General features: G+C 43.9%; 2 protein-coding genes across 2 annotated transcripts in view; one reads left to right on the top strand and one right to left on the bottom strand.

Moving 5' to 3' along the window:
* zeb1b (zinc finger E-box binding homeobox 1b) overlaps window positions 1-12746 on the bottom strand; it is a 35854-nt gene extending 23108 nt beyond the window's left edge. The window contains exon 1 of the mRNA XM_088362911.1: window positions 12402-12746. Coding sequence (XP_088219037.1) covers window positions 12402-12459 — 58 coding nt within the window. The 5' untranslated portion in view covers window positions 12460-12746. The remainder of the gene's footprint in view (window positions 1-12401) is intronic.
* The window catches only part of znf438 (zinc finger protein 438), a 29186-nt gene continuing 23372 nt past the window's right edge, over window positions 12006-17819 (top strand). Inside the window, exons 1-2 of the mRNA XM_088362919.1 lie at window positions 12006-12216; window positions 12615-12725. The gene's annotated coding sequence lies outside the window, so the exon portion shown is untranslated. The remainder of the gene's footprint in view (window positions 12217-12614; window positions 12726-17819) is intronic.

The following is a 17819-nucleotide window of genomic DNA, read 5'->3' as shown; positions in this document are numbered from 1 at the left end:
CAAAAGTAGTTGTGGTATTTTTTTTCCAAAATTCAATCTTTGATCATCTTAAAACACAAAAACTATTTCATTCAATTAAATTCATTTGTGTGGTCTGTTAAACCATTTTGTGTGACTAACTCTTCTTTCAGTTCAAGATCCAACGCAACAGTCAACTGATTGTGAGTCAACTGAGTTTTGTGTGCATTGGGTGAGTACAAGAAAAAAAAGTCACACATGATACAAGAGTAAAAAAAAAAATCTCACTGTGACCATACACCTGTGTGTTAAGAACACAGAGAGGAGGACACATCTGTTTGGGATTTGGAACTGGGCTATTTCACCTCGTGTCACGCGAGACTAAGACAAAGGGGGCAGAGATTGTGAGAGAGCCGCAGCCTGTTCCAAATTCACAGGAGTCAGCCCAAAATACAACTCCTAGCAAATCAATACAGGATATTGATTGCATCTCCACTGCGCTTACGCAACATCCCTACTTCGGTGTACAACTATGGCGAAACCACAGAGATAGCAAGGTGAAGGTGCTCGAAATCAAATCACAGCCAATGTCCGCTTACGTCCACCATGTAGAGAAGAGTGTCAACTTGTGTTTAATCCACTGAAATGACTCTTCCATGAGCAATATTCATGAATCTCGTAAAGGCTTGGACCACCAGCTTTAAATGGAAGTCCAAAACGGTCAAGTGCGGCTAATTATGAGCGAGACGAGTCATTGCTTTCTAACGACCCAACCCGCTCTGACTCGCTTCGACTCTACCCTGACCTGAACTCCTCTCAGCCCTCCGATATTCCCGAAAACACCCCCGCATTTCCATCGGGACTCCGACGGAAGCTCAAAGATGGCCCGGGCTTAATCGATAGTGCCAGGTTGCCAGGACAACCTTGATTTCCTGTCACCGTTTTCGCAGAGTGCCGGTGATTGCGCCGGGTGTCCGTTGCACCTGCCGCCCTCTACTCCTCCTCTTCCAGTCTCTCATCAAGCACTCCCTATCCCATACCTCCCAGCCTGCTGATACACAAAAGAGGACCCATATACAAAGGCATCACGGATTACACCCAAGAGGTTGAGGCTGGCGCGATCAAAATACACACACAAACACGCCCTGTTATCTCCAACTCTGCCGAGCTGTGACAGCTATCATATCTACCTTAGACGCTGATGTCATTGTACCTGGGGAAGGTTTACTATCACCTCCCTCTTCTCCCACAAGAGGTTGGCACCTTCTGTTTTTTTCATTAATGGAGAGCTCATTAATCGTGAGTGATAACGAGGACATGGGACAGGGACATGATTAAGGGGCTCGCTCTCCTTTAGCTGGCCGCCCTTGGGAATAAATAGCCTTTGGGGTACGTGTGTGTGGTCCGCATGTTAAAACAGGTAAAGGACATACTGTAAATCTGTTGCTATCACTAGGACATCTCTGGTGTAGGACCCTGGGACATGATTTCCACTTTTGTTATTCCAAGTAAGGGCAACAACGATTGCACATTAAAGCTGCATACATCTTCCGTAAAGATGGATGATGGAAGCGGCTGGAATTTTCACTTGTATGGAAGATGACGCTTTAGGTTTACCTAGGAGCTAAGCTCATTTCAATTGCATATTACGGACCGATTGGTGAACCTTAATTTGTGAGGTATCCTGTAATTGTCCAATTCGATTAGTGCATTAGGGTGAGCGACAGTTAATCGAAAATAGCGAGAGATATATATGCCAGACTGGCTCCAATTTCTCATTGCTTTAGACTATGAAATTGTCTATCACACTTTGTGAAGCATGTTATGTTTTATGAATCAAACGTAACTTTGCTTATCTAGTATCATAACCGAAGGAATAATACCTCTTTGACCACATGGATCCAAAATAAAATCAGAATAGTTAAGACATCTCTTGGTTTTTGTGATCATAATATCTTAGATTTAGCGAGTGAACGACTGCCGATGAAAACAAGAGTGTGATAATCCGTGACACTGCGTAACATCCAAACCGACCCAACCGAATGCAATGAATGAAACTGATCTGGAAACATTGCAGGGTGATATGATGTCACGGAAAGAGAGCAGAGATCAGGCCGTATACATCCGTGAGGGCTTTGCAGTACACCAATCATTTAGCCTTACACACACATTAAATCCAATCTGTCTGGACCAAGACCTTAATCCCTTCTCCTCCACCCTGGACACAAGCAGACAGTAATCCTCCATATTTGTATATTAACAGCCAAGAGTCTCAGGGGCGGACGGACTATCTATGCGATTGTGATGTATGTTTTATTAGTTGGGTAATCTGCTTGTCGATCAGAGGATCTGGTCCATTTAAAGCCCAAGTTTAATAAAAACACAACCACCGCTGCCTGAGGGATAAGCTTGTCCAAGGACAAGGGAAAGAGCATGGCTGTGTTGAATAGACTCATCGGCAACAATAAACAGCTTTACATCAACGTTATCTGTCATGCCGCAATACAATTATTGTGTGGAATCCAGCCCTGGGCCTCTGCCCTATCCTATGAAGAGGGCTAGATAAAGCCTGACCCAAATATAAACCTGCTACCTTGTTTCCAGGGTGTACGCTTCGCTTGTCTCTAATGTTGTTTCCGAGGCTGCACTTCAGATTCATTGTCCATAATAATGCGCCCTGGAAAACTGTCCTCCTCCTGAAGAGCTGACCCTTAACATAGTCCAGAGGAGCAGATGCCGTTCCACATCAGCAGACTTGCTAAGAGGTGAGATTCCTTCAGATCTGAATCACGTTGGGAGTCATCTGCTCACCTCTCGACCTGTCTAGACGTTGTATTACCGCCACACTCTACCGGGTATCGGTCCCGTTGCGATCGGTTCTTCAGATAGATGAAGTCAGGGAGAGATGAAGGAAGGAGAGACCACAGAGCCACATTGGAAACGCCTTCCTGCTTACTAACAGACTTTGGTTCCTTTAGTCATGTCTGGATTTATTTAGCCTATAAACACAGTCTACAGCAATAGCATTACTAAAATCCTTGTCCAGCAGTGATACAATCGAAATGAACCCTTAGTCAATCCGAGGCCTGTCAAATCCAGTAAAGGCGACAAAATAAGGAAAGACGGAGGCAAATGCATTGGAATTACTTGATAGTGATAGCAAAGCTTTGTTACAAAAGTTCTAACAAAGACTTTCTTGGAGAGGTTAGATGGCGACGTAAGACTGTTTTTCTTCGGATAAACAAACAAATCAGCTTTGAGAGAAAGAGAGAGAATGATTGGGCACCCTAGGGAGAGAAGTGATTTTCCTTAACAGATTTCCTGATTAGGAGAAAGGAGGGGAGGGGAGAATATAATCCAAAAAAGGGTAAATTGAGCCAGTTCACAATCAGGTCATCTTTCAGGTGGAGGGTCAGAAAGATCGCTTATGAAATGGAAAAACAAACAGAGGAATAAAAATAAACAAAAAGCTTTGTCTTGAAACACATTTCAGCCGAACCATGTGACTCTCACGGGGTAATCTCATGGGAGCATCCCCCGCCCCCCACCCCCACCCGTGATCTCCCTGATGGACTGCAACAACAGGAAGTCAGCCTGCAATCGGCCCGCGACTAACTACCACCACACCTACAGATAAGTGAGTTCTCCCTCGTTCTCGCGTGCACCAGCCAATTCCAAGAAGGCACAAACAAACACTGTTCTAGCTCCCCTCATCATTCAGATGTTACATTAACGGCAGCCATTTATCAGTCCACTCAGTTAAGTCTATGTTTAATCCCTTTAAAAGAAGACTGAGAGGAGCAGAAGAATCGATGGCACGCTGCCCATTGCTGCTGGCGTCTGTGGCGAGCAAGACGCGCTGCAGCCTGGCACTGAAAACGCGGAGGGACCGAGGCGGGCAGGGGGTGTTGGATTTTTTTTTTTTTTTTGCACTGGCTCAATAGCCCTTGTTTGTCTAGGTCCCTTTGGGAAGTCAGGACACAGCAGTGAATAGGAGCCAGTTAGCAGCGATGGCATAATAAAGAGTGAGGGAGGGGAGGACCCGGGTCATTGAAATTCTGCACAGGCTACTGTCAGAACCAAGCACCATTGCCAGCTGTGGCAGCAACTCAATGGATTAGTGGGGGAATCAAGTTTTGTCTTATAATCATAACATTGGGAGATCTTTGATCGGACTCTGCTTCATCAGCGAAAAGAATCGGTAGTTGAATTGATAGAAACTAGCCCAGCCAGACGTGTACGGTAAAAGTGACTCATTTAAGCCATGAGTTAGTTCCAGAGGAGGATGACGGTGACATGACAAGCAAACAGGCCAGAGAAATTGAAAATATGATTTTTTTCAAAATGTATAATAGATTTGGGTTTACGTACAACTGTGTCATGATGTGAATGTATTTGCATAACTTATGTAACCAACCAGAACCAAACAACCTACACGTGAAAACAAAGATCAAGGATTACAGTTCACACTGGATTTTCTCTCAACTGGTTCGTAACATTTACTTTCATAGTATGCCAGAAAAGAGAAAAGCCAAGCTTCTCATGTTTTATTTTTATAGGAGAGTACCAAACCGTGACTTTTGTGTGTGGAAACATCCTGGTTTGTGGACCTCACAGCCTCTGATGAGGAGCCTTAAATAGGTTGCCACAGGTGCTGGGGCCCCGGGTGTGTGCCGGAGGGAGGGGGGCGGGCGAGCTAGGCTGGATGGGAGCAGGGCCGCAGGAAGCTTCTTGTTTTCACAGAGATAAAGGGCTTTCAGGTTGCATCCTGGGCCGTAATCTCCCACACACTTCCTGGTTTTGTTCAAGGAAAGGCGAGAGAAAATGACAAACTAACCTTCGCCACAAGAGGCTGATCAATAACTTTGGATGAAGCCGGATATGCCTGGCATTTGTGCTTTTGGCAAGCGTTTAATAGCAATGCGACTTTCATGGAAATTATAAAAAAAAAATCCTTGATTTGAGGTGATTTATGGATTCATTTATTCTGAGTGCTGGTTCATTAGTGCTGATGATAAAAGTGTGCCTATACTTTATTTTCTGACCCCTTCGGTTGCTTTAAAAGCATAATTAACATTGTTCCGAGCTCTTACATGCTAATTAAAGAAAATGCTTCCTTCCTCCAAATTCAAGTTCCTCCTTGCAGTCACTTAACGAGAGCCCTGTGCTTAAAAAGGTGTATTTGCTGAATATTTGCATGAGAGGGTTTTCTTGAAAGCTGGCATCAGAAGAATGAGAAACACAAAGTAAGAAAGACCGCATTCCACTCTGCATTGAGAATGCCAGCTTTCGACCACGAGACACACCCTGTTCTGTTGCCAGAGGAAACTTTCAATCTCCTCTCTACCTCACTCTGGCTGGAGCTGTGGCTCCTCTCATACTTTTTGTCAGGTGTTATTTATGAGCACTATATAGCTGAGTAGCCGCATGCCTACAGCACCTGCTGGTGTCGGAGAATCCGAGCCAAGGCAGCTGCGAGAGACTGGAATAAGAGAACAAGGATAGAAGACAATTTGGAGGCCCTCTGGAACAAGCCTAGGGAGACTTTATGGAGACTTTATGAGGTACAGCAACGTTGGAGAAATCCACGTGTGGTGATGTTAAATCACAGCGCCGCTGAGCTAACATCTCATCCCGCTAATGAAGGTTATTATGATGGGAACAGAAGGAGAAAACAAACAAGTGACGAAGAAGCGCTAATTAATAGTGTTGTACAACTCGGAGCATAATCAATTAAAGGCCACGCTTCATTGACTCACAGGCAAAAGCAGTGGCGCCACAGTAACTAGGTGGCGTGAGGGATGGGGGGGGGGCGGGGCATGAGTAAAAGGACAGATGTACAATCCCTGTTCCTGCTATATTTACACAATGTTTATGCCAATGGATCATGCTGCGTAAAGAAGTAAATCTTGGTCAGTTATATACTGGAATATTTTAGACAAAGCCAGATTTCGTGAATGTCTGTCAATAGCAGATTTAAATGGGTCAATCAGTCTGGGTAGTGATTAAGGAACAGTTAAGATGATTACAACTCCATACTAGCATCTTGCTGGAAAAACACTTTCTGCCCTGCTTTGTATTTCTCACACGGGAGCTAAGTACAGTACTGAGTGTGCTTCATCTTGTCCTTCTTAGATTGGGTCACACTCGGGGGCCAGTGGGAGCGCCAAAAAAATACTTATGGGTTAAATGGGGCGACGCGGTTGCTCCGTGCCTCCCTTTATTATGCCCCCCCCCCCTCCTGCTTTCATGCAGACCATTCTCCTCTCATTAATCCTGTGTGGATGTTTATCCATGTTGACATTCAGCATAGCAGACGGCCCTCTTTCTGACTAACAAACAGGGTGACTAAGGTTTTCTTTGCTTGAGCTGTCATTGGGCTCTCTCGCCTAGCCCGTCTCGTGCAAGTTCCAAGGAGGGGGGGTGGGGGGGGGGGGCACAGGAGTACTCTCGATTTGTTAGTCATTGCGACCCTTGGGACATCAAAGTCAGGCTTCGCAACTGGAATCGGTGTGTGAATATGAATGCGTGCCCCCCTCAGGAGGGCCATTATCAGTTGTGTGTGCTATGGAGAGGAAAATCAATATGGTCATCATAATGGGCTGGCAAAAAGCCAGCCACTAGGCTGTGTTCAAAGCACAATGCACAGCAACGGATTACTTCTCATCTGATGTCATCCAATTTCATCCCTGTAGACCCGAGCCGCTGTGGGACGACAATAAGGTCAAGCACATTAGAAGGGGGGGAGCTTTGTGGCGGAAAAAAAGAAAAAAAAGTTGACAAACTGACAGTCAGGTGCTCTGAAGTGATGCTCTAGCAGAGGTTTGCCCTAAAGAGCTTTTGCTTCACACAACACAGGCTGGCGTGAGCGCCTTACTGAGCCCGCCTTCTGCCTATTGTGTCCGTCCAGTCTTTTTCATTAACCGCTCCACTGAGGACCACAAGCAAGAGGGAGGGGACAGAGGGACGGATGGATGGGCAGGCGGGGGGAGAAAAAAAGAGGTGGCGCTAATGATGGGGGTGGTCAAGGAGGGGTCTGCAGACAGACCCGAAGGGAATTACTGTTGGCCTACCAAATGCGTGATTGAAAATAAACACAATATATGACTTGTAGTCTTTATACGACTAAAGATGGCAATTAAGAGGTAATCACGATCGAGAACATTATCTCACACTTGCACCTGTTGGAAAGGGGCCCAAGAGGGCAGAGTGAAGAAAATGAAAGAACAAGTTGGCAGGTTTCGTGTAGCTGAGGTCATCTTGCAAACCCACCTGTGCTCATGACTCACAACTTTGGTGTCAGGCTTACACTTAAGCAGAGCTACGCTTCCTGGGAAGTAGTAGCTCATGCTTCTCTTCTGAAGCGGAGAGGGGGGGGGGGCAACGGCTGTTGTTTTGTTCAGCTCATCATACTGACGCGTTGCTACAAGCTCCCCCCCCAAACTCCGGGGATATTACACCCCTTTTCAGAAACACTGTTGCTGGTCCTCGGAGGGTACGTCACCCTCATTTGGGGATGGTTCAAGGTGTTCACCCCCCCCCTCCTCCCCGTCACATTGTCCTCATGCTTCAGATTCAGTGAAGCCCCTGCCTACCATATTAAGCCTTCATCCCAGTTTCTTGGGCACCACCAATGCACAAGGCGAGAAATGTAATGAGCAGTATGTAAAGCGAACAAGCGTGACGCCCATGTAAGCTACATTTACAAGATAAAAATGTCAGAGTGCTACAATGCGGGTCCTTCAGGGCCTTGGGCTGTGTGGGAAGGATTTGATGAATTCTGCTTACGTTCCATGGATTCCTCCCTCGCGGGGACCTTCAGGAAAAGAATGGGTCATATGCAAATGGCATGCACAGTATGGAGAAGAAATTTCCCACAAGCCCAGTGTGAAAAGGGCTCTCCCTCCCCATGCCAGGCCCGCTGAATGGGCCTTTTCTTCTGCCACTGAAAGTGAATGAGGTAGAGCAGGCTAACTGCAAAGGTAACTAGGCTCTTTCTCCTCGGGCTTTCTCACTAAAGCCTCAACACACAATGGTTCATTTACGCATTCAACCACACAAACCACAATAAAGCACATCCAAGCGCAGTTAAGGGGGTTACTGAAACTGACTCTGGGTTTAAAACTCCTCCTTTATGCACGAAGAGCACCTTTTTATAGGCTAATGCTCTCTGCCTCCGTGGGGGCAGCTAATCATTAAGCAGCCTTAACAGAGGTGGGACCGTACATCATATAATTCCAATTTTAAGGAGAAACCATCTGAGGAAAGTCATTCCTTCAGTTAACATCTCCGCTAAAAATATTACCGACGTGAGATGAAGCATTGAAGTCAGTATCTTCTGCATCTGCCACCACTTTCGGCTGTCACCTGTTCCAAATGTCTTTGGACACCTCCGCCGCTTCTCACCAACTCCATCCACAGCCACCCCTCCACTTGCCAGTCGGCGGGGGGGGACACAGCGCACAATTTAAGGGGTCACCAAAGAATGGATAGAGAGAGAAGGAGGGAGAGGAGAAAGGGCCGAGGGCTCCAAAACTCCCCCCCCCCGACCCCTCCCTCACCTCCCCCGCTCTTCCCCTTTCATTGAACAGACTTAAACACAAACACAATTGGATATGCTGGAAGCCTTACAATGGCACAGAGGAGGAAAGTGAAGTCATACTCTAGGCACGCTGGGTGCCTAGGTCAGGGGGCAATCAACAGCACCCATGGCTACTGTGTCTCAAACCCCCCCTCCTCTTCTCTCTCTCCACCAAAATAAAGGACAAGCTTGGGGAGAGAGGAGGGTGTGCAGAGGTGGGGGCAATTTCTTCCCACTTGGCACTTTCAAATGAAGCTGCCGGGGAAGTTGGTGAAAAGCCGTGAGATAAATGAAATATTTCCTCCTCTGCTAAAGTCTTCACACAACAGGGGTGAACCTTTTTAAATGTAAACACATGTCTTTAAAAACACTAATGTGAGCATGTGGAGCGACACAGCCAATCCCCACCTCCTCCGATGCCAACGCTTGTTTCGCTTGACAAACTGTATCCACGGCTCGTATTGTTCTCCAGCAAAAACCTGCAGCATGTGGTTGTATTCAAAAGTTTTTAGGGCGTGGTGACAGAATCCAGAGCGCTCAGTATACGGTCGTTTCATCAAGCCAATAAACAAGTGCTCAACATCACACGAGTAGATGCCAAGTGCCGAGCTCATTTTCCTTCTTTGATGGGTGATTCATCGGGGTGAAGTCAAAGCTTGTGGAGGAAAGAAGGATTGCACTTTATTCAATGTTTTGATGCGACAGCTATCCAGAAAGTATCCAAAAACCATTCCAGTGACGCCCTGTTTATTTTCTGCAAAGAATGTTAACACTGCTCACTAGGGCTGAACGATTTATCGTTTTGGGACCGAAATCTCAGACAATACAGTTGTGAGATCTTTAAAGCTGCCATTTTTTCAAGGCTCTTATCTAAAGGCTCACCCATCAAAGGCAAAGTACTGGGTTTTGAGTTCTACACAATAGATCTCAAAACTATTTACATTCACTTTAAGGAAGTGTTTTTGTTAAATATATTTAATTAAATGAAAGAAACAGAAAAATGAAACTGAAACTTTCGGACCGCTTTAACTGGAATAATTTAATTAACTTGATTGGCAGTACCATTATAATTTAGATTTAAATTTTTAAAAATTCAATTAACACCATGATGTGAATTTCAGGCCATATCGCTAAGTCTAGTCCTAGATTTTGACGTTTGTGATAATATGATGTAATTTCCTGTCATGTTACTAAATGATTATTTGCATATGGAATCAGAAATGCGATACATGTCAAAAAAATTGCAAAAGCAATTCTTTCTTAAAAACTTTCAGCCCTACTGCTCACATTCCTCTATTCCCAAATTGCTGTTTTAAATTACCATTGCGGGGAATGCCGTCTATTCCCGAGGGGAGCAGAATAGAGAGAAGTGACAAAGGGAGCAGTAGTATCCCACCAATTGCAAACACCTGTCATCCTGCGAGCTGTTAACACCTCCCTGTTTACAGCAGGGAATGAAGCTCACCTTGATCGCCGCTACACGTAATAGCCAGCGACCTGGCAAAAGGCGCTGACCAGCATTGATTAGGTACAACTGGTCCAAACGGTGATTAAATAACATTTCATTCAACTTAGGATAAAAGCATTTCATGTTATTATCTGGTTTGCATGCCAGATCACGAGGCAAAGGGAAGTATGGGTATTAAGGCAAATGCAAATGAGGTCAAAGTAACAGACAAGACATCTGCCTGGTCACGGACTTTAAATATCAATAGGCTTGTGTCAAAGCCTGTCAATTTAAAAGGGACAAGTACACATTCTGACTTCTTTGTTCCAACTCACAAATGTGGTTCCATTTGCTAGATTTAAACAATTTTATTTATTGCAATATTCATCTGATTGATCACTAAGAAAATTACAAAAGGCCTGATTGATCACTAAGAAAATTACAAAGCTCAAATTTGTGAAACTGATCTAGACTGAGAAAAAAAAACGCTTCTTAGCTGTACCGTTATCTAAGGCGTGTTCACATATTTACACCCAATCTCCAGAGAGGACGCTGCACAGTGAACACGCCTCAGAAAAAAACTAAGATGACAGTGGAAAAAAAATAGAAGACACTTTTGGACAACGCTGTGACAAACCACCAATGGAAACAGCTGAGATAAACATTGTTTGCTGGCATGTTACCGCCCACAACAACTACCATTCCTAACTTTTCCAGCTGAGCGCACCAAAAACTGCAGACTTTCTTAGTTTTTTTCCCCCCCATTATCTTTTTAAACAGTTGACGCGTCATTTCATAGTAGCACTGCCAATTTGCATTATTACGAATCGTCATTGTAGCTCTGTCACTATTTGCATATTTGTTTTTAATCAGTATTATCTCACTACTCGACATTTTGTAATGTTTTGTTTTTGTATCCTAAATGCTGTACTTTAATTATTTGTGCGTTTTAACATATTTGAAGATGTTTATTAGACCAAAAAAAGAAAGAAAGGCACGCGTTATTTTCATTATCACCCTACTTCCTTGAGGCTACACTGGGTGGCAGAATACACAATATATCATGCAAAACCACCGCTTCGCTTGTCACTATCGCACATTTACAAACAGAAAGGCATCAAAAGGATGCAAGTGTAACCCACATTTTTAGGAAAGTAGCGAGCGCGCAAACTGCGACTTTTTGCGTCACTTGTGTATATTCCAAAACACCGGGCAAATCCAAGTGCGCAAGTATATCTGACAGTGACATAAAAATGACGAAAATTGCGTTTTAAAAGTAGGCTAGGTGACAACCGTCCCAGTGGAATCAAAAAGGATTCCCAACGCCACAGGCGGAGAGCGGCTGTCCTTATATGGACTGCGCGCTGCTCACACATAAACAGGCGCGTGAGCTGTGCCTCGCGCTCCGGAGCCTCGGTACAACCTCGACGTCTTTCTAATAAGCTTTCTGTTCCTTATTTGCCGTAATAAAAATGACTAAATAAAGATTTAAGGTACATTGCCTTTCAACTCATGCGCAAAACAGACCCGTTAAACGGTAGGCGGCGGTAGATCGGGACACAATGGAAATAAGTGGTAAAAGCAACAATTTTAATAACTTCAAAAAACAACTGTGGTGTCTTTTGATAAAGTTATAAAAAGCGCTTTGCATTGCTGACCAGCTTCGATAAGGCAACACGAGTTGTTCCGCCCAACGGTGCAGCAGCAGCAACAGTGTCGCTCACGTATACCTGCTCGGAGTACATTTCCCAAAGAAAGAACACTAAAGAGTTTCTGTTATTAACTTTGATCAAACAAAAAATCCATCCCCAGAAATACAACAACCATTATGGGATAAACAAACAACCCGTCGAGAAGTATAATAACAACCAGGTAGCAGGTCCGACTTGGATTAAAAGGGTTAGAACTCGACAAAACCACCCAATAGTATCTCTTTCAAATAAAGAAACGTATGCACAAATATACAAAAAACGTGTTAGGATGAGATAAAAGCGCTGTCCGTCCTTTTATAACATCGTGCGGTGTTTGTAACGGTCTTGGGTGCAGCGGACCGGTGAAGAGGGCTAAAAAAAAACTCGACAGAATGTTCTAAGCAAGTGGCTCCACAAAGGAAGGGAGAAGTATATTAAAATGTAAACATGAGATAATTGCGCGTCTGTTTATAAAAACGTGAGATGCAAATGGTTTTGGGGTGCAGCGAGCCGCTAGGCGGAGGGCGTACGCGGACCAGGTACGTATAACGGTACACCACATAGGCAGCAATGCAGCGTTCACTTGCTACTTCACAGCACTTTGAATGAGTAAAAAACACACTTATGCACATCCAAAGTTAGCACGGAAAAAAACAAGGGACACTGCAACATCCCAACTGCCGCTGCAAAAGCAAAGGTCCCCTGCAGAAGTAGTTTTACTCACCGTTGTTCCTCCTCGGGTTCGCCTGCTTTCTGCGCTTACACCTGGGGCCATCCGCCATGATCCTTTCGTTGTGTCTAAATGCTGCCGGAGAGTCACCTCCTCTCTCACCCCTTCTCCCCCCTCCGTGTCCTCCCTCCCCTTCACCTCCCCTTATCCGCACCTGGTTTACGACACTAACACTTTACGACATCACCTTCTCGTGTACCTCCACAGAGCCAAGTTGCGCGCACCGGTCCCATCCAAGGAAGCGCAGCGAGTGAGAAGAGAGACGCTCGGCAGTTTGCATGCGTGCTTTACCTGACCAGCCTCTAGGAAGTGAGCTATGTAGGTTTGCTCTTTTAAGTCTGTTTTGTTTGTTCATCAAAGGTAAAGATGTAAGCTTTGCACTATGTCGACGTCATAAAGCATCGCAACATGCATAACTTGTGCAAACACCCGCAACACCTCACCCCCCCCCCCCTAATTTACTTCACAACATAGATTGCATTGTCATCAGTTTGTTTGCAGTAAAAACATTTTTGTGGAACGTACCTGAAAACTGATCAGATTTGAAGTCACTTTGAATAAAGTTTTTAAAGTAACATTTTCTATATATTGTATCCAAATTAATTTTCTGATTTGACTGATATTGATTTGGAGATATTTATCTGCAAGCAAACTTTATTACAATGATAATGATACAACAACACAAGGCAAAGGAGACCAAATAGACCCAAACACTCTTAAAAATATGGTTATAGTAATATATTGCCCCCCCCCAAATTAGTTTTTGCTTTATCTCCTCAAGATGTTGGCCCCTTCTGCCTAAATCCGCTATATTTACAGTATTTCATTGTCACTTTGCTCCCCTTAAACCAAATGAATAATTTTAATAACACATTATTATAACTGCAAACATAATGACATTCTAGTTAATTTATTTGGGGGGATTCTGCTGGCGCACATTATGTAAACACCATTATGCATCTTTGCCCCCCCCCCTTTTTTTTTCTTTTTTTCACCCATCCTTGACCAGTATTTGAGTGTGTGAAATGTGTGTTAGCGAGAGGAAGAAGTCATGAGACTGTCATCACTGATTCAATCCTCTGCGTAAAGAAAGACCCCGCTGTTCTTCTGAGTAGCGCTTACCTCAGACGAGGATGACATAGACATGCCAGTGCAATCAGCAGGTTCAGGCTTCTTCCAATCAGATGAAACCTTCGTGCACAAACACACAATGCTTATCACACCACGCTCTGAGCAAACTGAAAAAAACAGTCACATGTCTGAGGTGAATTGTTTTTGTTAAAGGAAACATGCATGAGTGTATGAAGGTCCAATCCCTAGAGGTGTCAGAATTAATTCGATTATCAGATTCGAGCCATTTTTAACTAAAAAAATGTCAAAATCTTCTGATTTGAGGCTTTCAAAAGTAATAATCCTCCAATTTCTCTAGCCCTCCATGAAAGTAGACTTGATTTATTTTTTATTCAATCAAAATAAGACATTTGTAAACAAATGCTTTTATTTTGAAAACCAATCCTACTCGTGTAATTTTGCATAACTGTCACGAAATGATATCAAATAATCCAAAACAGAAATACACTTTTACGCAAATGAAATTGTATCCGATTATTTGAGTCATCGATTAATCTATCGAATAATCGATTCTAAAAATATTAGCTAGCGACCGCCCTACCAATAACATATACATGGTATATAGGTCAGCGGAGTCTCAGTTGCTGTGAGGTGGTGGCTATTCTTAAAGTAGACAACTCTAAGGTTTCTATTGCCTGTCATCACTCAGTTTTGTTGGAGTTGGACTGTGCTACCGTCTTCAGATTCAGACTTGCAGTTATTTTATGGTTCTATTTTGTTTTGTATTAACACCAGACTGATTTATGTCACATTCAAAGTGACATTTTGCGGATAAAAAATACACTTTCCTTGTTTGCTATTTCCTACGTGTTGTATATGCCCAAAAGACACGAATTTTGATTTTGTTTCCACTTTGGATTGTGTTGGCTCGTGCAGTTGTCAGTACCCCATGTTATGGCCGATGGTTTTATGTCATGAGGAAATTGTGCCACTAAAAATCCGCAGGCCCCAGGCAATAGTTTTCCTTTTAGTGCAACTCATCATTCAGCTACATGTAGTGTGTACCCACAGACGATTGGCAGTTCTTAGGACTGAATAATTCAGTGAGCACAGAGCAAGCTGAGCTCTGAGGACAGGCTGACCAGACAGAGAGTAATAGCTTTAGCATAAACAACACCTCCAAACTTGCACTGTTCCAATAATTGTCTGACAAGGGGAGGGAGGGAGGGGCGGTTGCCCAGACACTGCATAGCTTGCTGAAAGAAGGCCCCAGAAATAGTCTGAATCAGCAAAGATCAATGGTGAAACTCCTGGCTAACCACGTGGTCCTTTAGCGGCGGTTCCTTGCACGCTGAGCATGGAAAATAAGATGCTTGTTATCCAATGGAAAGTCAGATCTTTTCCCATTTTCCTTGGAGCGCGCCACTATTAGCATGAAGGCAGCGCCTGTGCAAGACAAAGAATAACAATGTAAAACAGCCTGAAGACACCATCTGATGTCTTAAAGAAAAAGCTGGATTTTTTTTTTTTTCCTACTGGCAAATGTTGAACTTTAATCTTCATAAAGGTTGTGCATTAAACCCCAATTCTCATCAAACCCGATTGGTTTGAGAATGACATTCAGATATCATCTTTATGAAATAAAAGGTAGACCTCTTGTTCTTCCTGTAGCGACTCGAAACTGAAAGGATGAGGGAGGGATAAGCAGCCATCCTCTACTACATTAAGGGATCATGCTGCTCCCTGAAAATGAGTATTGATCCTCTTAGGTGCAGGATCGTTTAGGAGATTAATGTGAGAAGTGGTTGAGCTCCATAGTGCTCCACCAGGACCAGGGGATCAGCTCAGCGGGACAGCCGAGCCACGGGTGACAGAGGTGCAATTGTGCAATAGCGTGGAGAGGGTGGAGAGCAATTCGTTCCTGTACATCCGCACTAAAGTACTGCCTCCATCTGCGCTATCAGTTAAGAGCATCAGCTGGATGCACAGGTTAAGAGGTAAGGTGAGAAGGTCAGAGCACGTCAAACAGAAAACAATGGTCTGAAGAGAGAAAACGAAACGGCTACGGGCGTGATGGACGGAATGAAGAGCAAGGTAAGGAAGAGAGGAAACGAGAGTAGAAAAGAGGAACAGAAAGTGCACAAAGGAGGACGGCGGAAAAGGTACACCCTGCACTACTCCAAATTGAGAATAGGAACGAGAAGCTGTGGCGGTGATAGAGCGACACAGAACAGACTAAACTGCTTTATCTCTCCCTGGAGACGACGGCGAAATGTGAGGTTCTCCTCTTCTGCTTTTCCACAGACCACCACCCCCTCCCAACACAACACCACGGCACTCTGCTCAGCTGCTGTTATCCCGCTAAAAGCCACAAACCTAAAGTGCACAAGTGGAGCCTACTCTGCAATTGATACAAGTGAAAGGCTCACTTTTTAGCCTAGCGGTGAACTGCAAGGCCACGGTGCACAAAATGAGTTGTGAGAATGATTTTTTTTTTTCCCTCCATAAAAACACTAATCTAATAATCCTACTTGCAGCAAATAAACAGATCCTGTTGCAGGCCTGAGAATTTTCTCATGTATCACCCTCTGGGGGGATGCAGCAGTCCTTGGGGGAAACTCTTAAAACAAATATTAGTTCAAGTATTCAGCTGCAGTTGAATGCGTGCTGTCAGAATGCAAAATCCAACAATGCAATGTTTTTAGGACGAGATGTCAAATCTGATCTTTTTTTCTCCCCTCCCTTAACAAGCCAGCAAATTTTCACCACACTTCCGCTTTCCTCCTGTATTTTGTTTTGTTTTCGTTCTCAAGACAGGAAGTTTCTGACACAAAGGTTGAAGTCAGCCACACCCCCATGTAGAATTTGGGAGAAGAACGGTGAATCAAAATCATGCATTTTGACACCGAAGAAGTCCATAGCCTGATTGCATAGTTCTGAAAATCTGGGTGGCCACACAACTTGGAGTTTCTGACCCGCGGGTGAATGTAACGCTGCCTGTCTGCATTGCGGTCCAAGATATATACTTGTTTTGGCTAGGAGGATGTGTGTGTGTGTGTTATCCTAACACACAGAACACAACTGCAATGGCCCAGAAAGCCTTACCCCCGTCATGTTTTATGGCTGTCAATTGTAGAAAGCCCAGCTCACGTTTATATTGTATTCATTGGAGCGCTTTTTACATTGTAGCGATCATGTGTGCTCATCAAACAAAACATAAAACTCCAACGTGTTTTTTCTGGATGTATCGCACACTGGAAATCAAATTATCGGTGTGAGCTGTTCTCTACACTGCTATTGTTTAATCCCACTAATTCGTTTTTGAGTATAAATAATTGCACCATAGACAAGCTAACAGAAATTAGCTTTGATGATCTTTCCTTAGTTTCCATCACTTTGCAAAGTGTGGTTCAACATGTCCTTGTTTATAGGTGTAAGTTTAAGGCTGAATCTGAGAAACGTGTAGGTGGTTTTCTTATGTCTCCGTTTGTGAGAGGGGCTGAATGCAAATACCAAACACCTACTCTTTTCCCACATGTCGTCGTAGTACATCAAAACATTTGTCCACAGTCTATGCATGAATAGTGGCGAAGTGAACATTCAAAATAGCAGGCAATTACTATGGCCGTCCCTTTACTCAACCTTTGCATATTAAAGCCTTCTTGTCAAACAGATTGTCTTCGCTGTTCTGAGCAGCCTGCACTGTGAAACAATTTTCATTAAGGGACAACCGTATGGACCTTAAGCTGTAATTTCATAGCCCAGTGTCCCTGTGACCACTTCAGGGTCCAACGGTGGCCCACCCGCACCTTTACAACGGCCGGTTAGAGGTGCTGAAAAGTTGATAGACTGCTAGTAAGTTTTAGGCGTGAAAAGGGAGTCCCAAAATGAAACTCCAGTCCAGGAAATGACTGCAATAATAACATTTAAGGTTTGGAAATGAAAAATGTGGGATGCTCCTCATTTGTACAGGTGAGAGGACACTCTCAGTTTAAACACATTTTAATCATAATAATAATAACCATAATCCTTGAACATGGGGTATTTAAAAAATGTGATATACTTCTAGCAACTGCTTTAAAGTGGAAGACAACCAATGTTTTGTATAATATTATGTTGTATGTGTTCCCACTAGTCTAAACATTCTGATTACAATTGCGTTTTTTTTTAAGATTAGTAAAGCAGAGAAATTCACCCGTTTTTTTTCCAGATCCCAACCAATCACGGTTCAGCTTCAGAAAATTGTTGAGCTGAGTTGTGACCTGTGATGTCATTTTCGGGCGACAGCAAGTGGCAAAATGGCCGCCCTCTAAGATAGATGAAAACATTTTCCCATTTAAT

The sequence above is a fragment of the Syngnathus floridae genome, chromosome 20 (assembly GCF_059516105.1).
Source record: "Syngnathus floridae isolate MCC-2025c chromosome 20, RoL_Sflo_1.0, whole genome shotgun sequence".
Lineage (NCBI taxonomy): Eukaryota > Metazoa > Chordata > Actinopteri > Syngnathiformes > Syngnathidae > Syngnathus > Syngnathus floridae.
Note: the sequence above shows the minus strand (reverse complement) of the source record. Positions and strands in the feature narration are given on the sequence as shown.